Raw genomic sequence first — 8,237 nt, 5'->3', positions numbered from 1 at the left:
ATGCTTCCTGGCTGCTCCCTTAGGGTCACTTCCCTAAGCCTCTCTTTGTTCACGCTTCTGGATCCACTAGCGCTGTTCCCTTGAGGTTTGCCCCAGCCTCTTGCTCTTGTGTGTGATTATTTTTACCCCATAATTGCGTGTATATGTGCATGCCATTTTGTTCTTAATAAAAGTTATTGTTGGACTTTAAGAACCAGCCTTGTTTGCTATTTTGGGAAGGGACCTGGTAGAAATTGGTGATAGATCCCTGCAGTTACCGGCCACTTGCACAGCCATTCTCCTTGCTAGCTAATTCCCCCATAACTCATTTTATTGCAAGGAGACCAGTTCCAGTAACAAGGTTGCCCACCTCCAAGTGAGACTTGGCAATCTCCCAGAATTATAACTGATCTCCAGACTACAGAGATCAGTTCACCAGGATAAAATGGCTGCTATGGAAGGCATTATACCCCGCTGAGGTCCCTTCTTTCCCCAAACCTTGCCCTGCCAAGCTCCACTCCACAGATCTCCCAGCAACTCATCTGCTTGCTTCTGCAGCTGGCTGGCTAGGGAGGCCTGTTCTTTAATTTAGAGTGTGATGGACAGAGGCTGTCCTGCCCCTGGATGGTAGAAAAGCCACTCAGCTGTTTCATTCCTGAGCTGGCATCCAGTCACCTTTCTGAGGAGGGGTTTTTGAAACAGGAGAAATTTGGTGGTGTCTGCCTCAGCAAAAGAGAAGACAGTCTCAAGGGTACCTCTGCCTGGTAGTGTGGTTTAGCTCTACTGTTGGGAGAGAGTACCCAGTTGTGAGGCTGGTCTCTGGTGATGAGCAGACCTGGTACCATTTAGTCCAATTCATGGGGAAGGACAGGCTGGTGTGGGTGGAATCTTGTCCTGTGGGTGAAAGAGTCCTACCTGGCGGTTAGGCAGCGATAGTCTGTTTGTAACCGCAAGCATTAAAGGGAATTTAAATCAAAACTTGAAGCCATAACTAGCTGAAGTTTTAGTGCCTCGGCCAGGCATTTCCTTTGAATGTAGGTATACCTAGGCTGCTGATCTGCTCTTTAAAAACAATCTATACAAAAATAAATCTGCTTTTTAATTTTTATAAACCTCCTGCTTCAGTGATCTCTGAATTCTTCTTATTCGCCAGAAGATTTACCTCATGGTAGCGAATCCAAAGCCTTTACAAATAAAATCAATAAGAACATCTAGCACCTGAGGGGAAGGTTTACACTTCAAAACAAACCTAGTTCCCTAAAATTATAGGTGGTGGTGTGGGTTTCCTCAGTTGGAAGAAAAGGCCTGTCACATAGAGAATGATGCAGATTTAGCGTAAGTACCACTTTTAGGCATTCATGCCTGTCAACCTCACCACTGTCTGTAAATAAACAGTTATTATAATAAAAATCACCATTAGACTGCATCCACACATCAGTAGATGCTGGTCTATCTCTACTCTTTAGCGATAATTCACTACAGGATTATCCTTTGTAGACAAGCCAATTTAGTTGTGAATGGCTGCTATAGTGCAATATCCAATGAATAGTGACTCCTCACAAAGAAACTCTGATTTTCTGCCCCCTCAAAATTTCATACTGCTCAAGGAGGTAGACAGAGCAGCTACTTTATTGAGATCAACATAGGCAGGCACAGTTGTGGTAAACCAAGCCCGGTTAAGTAGAATTCTCAGTGCAAAAAGACTAAACAAAATCCTCTGACTTTCTATTTTTTATATAACAGTGACTTGAAATATTTCATTCTTCTTCGGTTATTCTGTATTTTTCTAGAACAAAGGGGAAAAATAAATGATGAAAGTGCTGAAATATCAGCTAAAAGAGTGAATTAAAGGAAAGGTGAAGAACTTACCTGAGAGTTATATTTTGCCTTACCCTGTTCTTCAGAACTAACACCTATTTTAAAAGTGACTTTAATGAGTCAAACTCCAGCGATACTGTTACATTCCCAGGAAGAGATACACATTCTCCTTGTCTCCCTTCCCAAGTAAAGGCTAAGGACAAAATTCTACTTCTAGAGAGGGTGAACTGTGTTTGATGGAAGAAATACACAGTTAGTGGTACCCAGAGATTATCTGACTTTTAAAGACAGAGAAGTCACTAAAGGACTTGAGATGATGCTAACATTAGGAAGACAGATTTGTTATACATCCGCAGTGTATAAAGCCATTGCTTCTCTCAGTTTGAGCACAGGGTAATAAAGGACTTACAAAACAATATCCAAGTTCTTGATCTCATCTCATTCAAATAATGCCCTTCCTTAAGACCAAACTAGACATGACCCAAAAGATTTATGATCAGGATTTCTCAGTTTCTTAGATGGCTCTCTTTCTCTTTCAGGAGGATTCATATTGGGACTGCGGAGCTGAATTAGGAGAGTTTAAACCTTTTCTCCTCCATGTACTTTCCAGATCTCAATAATCACCTCACACCCTGTCATGATCTGGCTGAGCCAGGAAGGCCTAGCAAGGCCTCAGAAGCCTGTTAGCAGTGGGAGTAGGCCTGCCTACAATTCTCAGGAGCCCCTGGGCTGTTTTGGCACCCTTTTTGGCCAATCAGAACACAAGGGGCTAGTGCTATATAAGGCTGGGAGGGGGAAAAGCCTGAGTTCTTTCTCCCAGGGAGCAGGTCAGAGGAGGTTTCTGCTAGGGGGAGAGGCCCTCATCCAGGTACAGTGAGAAAACAGGCCTGGCAGACAGAGGGACAGTGAGTTCAGTCGCGCTAGGGCCTTTTGCTTATTTTACTTTCACCCATCTGTTGTTGCTAAGGCACCTTGTTCGTTTGTTGTTTGATTAACTGACTGCCTTGTAAATAAACTCTTTTGTTGTTACACTGCTGGGTCCTCACGCCTGTTTATTGGCCAAGCTACGGAGGTCAGAAGGGTTGGGAGGGTACTCTGGGCCTTCCCAAGGGAACCTAAATCCCAGAGTGGTGGCAGCATATGGTGGCTCGCCCTACCTGAGGCATGACACCCCCTCACCCTCAAAACAAACTAAGCCCACACATAGATACCTGTATAGTTTTTCTCAGGATAGATAGTAGCTCGAGGGTGGTAGTGAATTTGCTTTTAAAAGGTTAAACCCTAACAGGACCAGTTGGAGGGGAGCAGAGGGCTATTTGTCCTTGGCCTCAAACTTAAAGGGCGACTCAGATTTAGGCACTTGTTAATTTTTTGGTGTTTGATACATTTTACACCTTGGTTTTGTGAACATTGTGTGTCATCAGAGGCCTGGGCCTCTCTGGACCTTTTAGATAGAGTTGCCAATTCCAGGTTGGGAGATTCCTGGAGATGTGGGGATGGAGTCTGGGGAGGGTGGGGTTTGCCATACAGTCCATCCACAAAGCAGCCATTTATTCCAGGGGAACTGATCTCTGTAGGCTGGAGAGCTCTAGGCCCTGTCTGGAGGCCAGCAGCCTTAGCAGTCACACATGCCAAGTCACAAGGAATTAATCATTTAGAAAATGTTTATTAATTGTACGCTTTCCTTCCAACACACACAACAGAATGGCTAGAACACAGGGAGATCCAAGTCCAAACCCCCAGTTTGCCATGGAAGTTTAACAGGTGACCTCTCTCAGACTAACATGCTTCACAATTAGTGTGAGGATAAAATGGAGATGGGACAAATTCTGCAAGGTGCTTTGGTTCCCCATTGGGAAGCAAAATGGAATATAAATAAATACTTAAGGCTTTCATACACATACCTTTCCCTTATTATCTGCCTCCCCCTCCCAGCCCCAGTAGGGCTGGTCTGGTGATGTCAGTCCTAGGGTGTCAATCCCTGGCAGTTAGATCCCCAAGTCCCTCACAGCAAGCAGGCAAGTGCATTCATTGAAGAAACTTTATTTAGAGATCCATACAGCTCAGGTGTTCACTTAAAGGTAGAAGTTGACAGAAGTGATTATTCAAACAGAGGAACTACTGATGTAGGGGACATTCTCCCACCCTTTGCATTCAGGCGCAAAAACCTAAGAGTTGCATGGGAACCAAGCAGTTTAGTCTAGAGTACACAGAGGAATCTTCTCTCCTGTGAAACAGATACATTTCAGCTGCAGCTTCAGCCAAGGTCACTCAGAAGTGAAAGCGCATAAGAGCCTGCTGGCTCTTTGGGAAGTTAATATTAGCAGTTTAGATGCCCTCAAGAGGCTTATATAAAATGCACAAGATACAGTATTTAATTTTGGCATTACAAGTATAAAATGCAGTGTAAGATGCAGCCTACAACAATGGTAGAAATGTCTCATTCTCAGTATAAAAGTCAGAACACAGGGATGGAATATAATACAACAATGGCATGGATGCTGGCATACATGATAGGTGGTCTAGTGGTAATGGTGACTTGCTGCATGAGGTAGGGGGCGAATGAGTATACCAAGCAGGCTTTTCATCATCCAGGGCAAAAATGTGGCCAAGAGGCCTGGCGCATGACTGCAAGAGCAGCAGCCCTGCGGCAGCCTTTGAAATTAGATCATGTAGAACAGTAGGATTCAAGTCCAGTGTCAATTTAGAGATCAACAAGATTTTCAGAGTGTAAGCTTTTGAGAGTCAGAGCTCCCTTCTTCAGACACCTGAAAATATTGTTGGTCTCTAAGGTGCCATTGGACTCCAATCCTGCTACTGTACTGTAGACCAACATGGCTATCCACCTAAGCGATGTACGAGTCTCTCTGTATGAGATGCTTCAGTGCTTGTTCATCTAGTGTAGGAAGAGGTGATGTTAGCCAGGAAGCATAGTTTAAGCTTCCTGGCTAACATCACCTGGCAGAGATCGCTCCTCTGCGGGTTTGTTAATCTCTTTGCCTCCCGCAAGGCTCTGTCAGTTTCACATCTCCAATCTAAACAGGTGTGGGATAGCAATCGGAGGGCAGCAAGGAATGGAAGTGGGCTGGAGCTGCTTTCCAGAGCGAGGCTTGGACCTGGAGCGGTTATAATGGGCTGAAGTTTGCCTTCTGGCATTTCACAGCCCCTTCACATAGCTCCAGTGTATAGTAAAGCCTTTGCCCTGCCACCAGCTCTCTTTTTAAACTACCCTTCCCGGCTGTCAGATGCATCAGCCGAAGAGAGCTGTGGTAATCAAAAGTTTATGCTACAACAAAGTTGATTTTTCTTAAGGGAGCTACTGAACTCTTTACTATTTTGCAACTACAAATCAACACGGCTAACTCCTCCGGATCGTAAACGGAGTTAGCACCTTTGGGTTTAGAAGGGCGTTATTTAGGAGGCCACTGTTAAAACTCCTTTAATATTTTAAAAACTCCCAAACTTCTGCGCCTTTTCCTTGTTCTGCAATGGCAGCGCAAAGCATCCCGGGAGATGTAGTCCAAAAATGCCTTTTAAAAAATCCTGCTTTCAGTTTTTAAGTTCTGGGAACCTGAGCGGGGCGAAGAGAGTTTCAGCGTAGTCCTAAGCAGAGCTCCCCACTGGCTTCAACTGACAGAGAGGAATTTGTGGTACAGCCCTCTGCGAAGGACTGCAGTGTTGGAGGCGACCTGCAAAAGCCGTCGCCTCGCCGGGCTTCCTGAGGCAGATTCCTCGCGGCTCCGCCTTTTTCTCCTCCTCCTCCAGGTTTGCCGCCAAATTGCAACGGGAATCTCCCGGCCGAGAAGCGGGCTTCGGTTTGGGCAGGACTGCAGCAAGATGAACGGCGGGAACCCCTCGCAGAACGGCCATCTCAACGGGTAGGGGCGCAGCGCTGGGGCGGGCAAGAGCCCCGCCGGGTTCCTCCTCTCCCCGGCCTGCCTGGACGCGGCTTTGTACATGTGCTCGTTTCCCCCTTCCTGAGGCGGCGTGGAAACCGCCCGCAGCGCAAACCCAAGCAGAGTTACGCCAGTCAGAGCCCATTGATTTCAATGGGCTTAGACTGGAGTAACTCTGCTTAGGACTGCAGTATTACCTTATCTAGAGTGGGGGCTTGGAACTCCCTCGCCCAGCTCTGGAGATGTATTTTAAATCCCCTCCCCTTCTAAATTACTCCAAAAGTAACCGAAGCTGAGTGATTTATAAAGAGTTTTAAAGGAGCTTAACTAAGAAAGCAATATATTTTTTTTAAAAAAAGGGTTTCCTGGAGGGAAATTTGGAGGGTGGACTCTACAGCATCACATCTCAAATGAGCTCCTGCCATTTCCCCAAATGCTGCCCTCCCCAAGCACCACTCTCAAATCTCCAGGAATTTTCCAGGCAGGAATTGGTAACCCTGTCTACAAAAGGCTGCTTAAATTCTGTTGTTTTCAGTGGGATTTCAATGGCCTAACTTTATGCAGCACTAAAGCCCAAAAGTCTTTCCAAAAATTGTTTCCACAAAATGCAAAGGATAAACATTCTTTTTTTTTAACCCACCTCTGTTCTTCATACATATAAGACTTAAGTCCTTCTTTCTGTCAAGAGTAGGCCCCCCGCCATCTTCAAATACTTGTTTCCCTTAGGAGGATTGGTGATTCTAGAATCACTACCTGAATTTCCATTTTTCGAAATGGAAAACACTATTACCTACCACAGAAGAATGGCTGGAGAAGGTGATGGAATATGCAGAAATGGCCAAATTTGCGTCCTTGTTTCGGGAAAGGCCATTAGATATATTGTTACCTGGAAACCCCCTTATAGACTTTTTGTGAGAAACAGAAATGAATTGATGAATTGTGCTTTGAAGATGAGAAGGTGGAAAAGAAAATGTTTAGATAGAAAGGAAAAAAAATAAGGTAAATCTAGAGTCAAGATACAATATTGATGTAAGGGTAACTTTGGAGCTGGGGTATGATAAGTAACACTTATATATCTTTTCATAGAGAAAAGTGGTACTTATTCCTAATTTCTTTTGCTTTCTAGCTATATATATATATATATATATATATATATATATATATATATATATATATATATATATATATATATATATATATATATATATATATATATTCTCTTTTTATCAATTGTTCTTAAATTTTTCTAATAAAAATGTCTGTTTCATAGAATCCTTACCTGAATTTTATACTTCGAATCGCTAAGCCATTCAGGGAGTTATACATTGCTTTTCTCCTCACATCAACAATCTTTGCTGCATTTTATTCTCGCAACAACAGCCCTGAGGTGTAGGTTAGACTTCAGGTGTGTGACTGGGCCAGGGTCACCCAGTGAGCTTCTATGGCAGAGTGGGCCTTTGAATCTGGCAGTGTAATCCTAAGAACTCTTTCCTGGGAGCAAGTGCCACTGATTACACTTGAGTAGGCTTCTGAGTAGACCGGTTTGGGATGGCACTGTACGTTTCCTAGATCCTCAGGAAGATATTCTGAACCAGTTAATCTAGAATAAAAGGGTATGCAGCTAGATAGATACTGCTCTCATTATTTTCTGCCCATTCTTTTTAGTGGTGTGGTTCTGCATGACTCTGGGACATAGTTTGCATTACAAAGGTTGTAATCCTCAGGACACTTTCCCAGGAGTAATCTTCACTGAATATCATGGAATTTACTTCTGAATAGATCTTCTTAGGATTGCTCAGAAAAAGTATAGCAAAGAAGTCTAGGCAAATAATGGATTATACAGAGTAAAATTCCATGCAGGGATTGGTTCAGAAAAATCCCCCCATGGGTCAGTAATGACTCGGTGCCTGCACAGGAGACTACCTTTACCTTTTTTAACCCCTTTAATCAGTTTTGGCAGAGAAAGTGTTTCCTTTTTTTCTCTAAGCGAGAAGGATAATGCATCAGCATCTGGCATCATTGTAGGACCGGTTGCATCTAAATATTATAAATAAAGGATTCAGAGGGATTCTATGAAGGGATGAGGCAAATGCTGTAGCTGGCAGCAGAGAGATTTAGAAGGGGGAAAAGATTGGGAGTAAAGGTGAACAGGAGCTGAGGGGGATGGGCAGTTCATGTTAGATGCATGAGCAAAGTGATGGGCAATAAATAATACCACTGAAGATGCATGACGGAGGAAAGGAGAAAGTAAAAGAAACCTGAGGGATTCCCTGTCTCAAGAATCAGAATGGGATATTTTGAATATTAAGACTAGATTTATTGGATCTCACATCTCTTGTTTTCTTTTAAAATTAGTGGGATCCATTTTCTTGATGTAACCCTCCCCCATCTCTGTTACCCTGATGATGCTTTGAAAATTGGTGTTTGTTGCAGAATAAGGTGTAAGGCACAGAAACCCATCAGGTGGTCTTGGTGCATCGCATGAAATTATTACTCATGACAATACTGTGCTCCTTGATGCCTGTCTGAATTCCATGCTGCATG

At 43.7% G+C, this 8,237-nt stretch overlaps 1 protein-coding gene across 1 annotated transcript in view; it reads left to right on the top strand.

Moving 5' to 3' along the window:
* Nucleotides 1–5,576: 5,576 nt before the first annotated feature.
* DCTD (dCMP deaminase) overlaps nucleotides 5,577–8,237 on the top strand; it is a 32,959-nt gene continuing 30,298 nt past the window's right edge. Inside the window, exon 1 of the mRNA XM_054990129.1 lies at nucleotides 5,577–5,675. Coding sequence (XP_054846104.1) covers nucleotides 5,635–5,675 — 41 coding nt within the window. The 5' untranslated portion in view covers nucleotides 5,577–5,634. The remainder of the gene's footprint in view (nucleotides 5,676–8,237) is intronic.

The sequence above is a fragment of the Eublepharis macularius genome, chromosome 10 (assembly GCF_028583425.1).
Source record: "Eublepharis macularius isolate TG4126 chromosome 10, MPM_Emac_v1.0, whole genome shotgun sequence".
NCBI lineage: Eukaryota > Metazoa > Chordata > Lepidosauria > Squamata > Eublepharidae > Eublepharis > Eublepharis macularius.
This window is presented reverse-complemented; position numbering and strand designations above follow the sequence as displayed.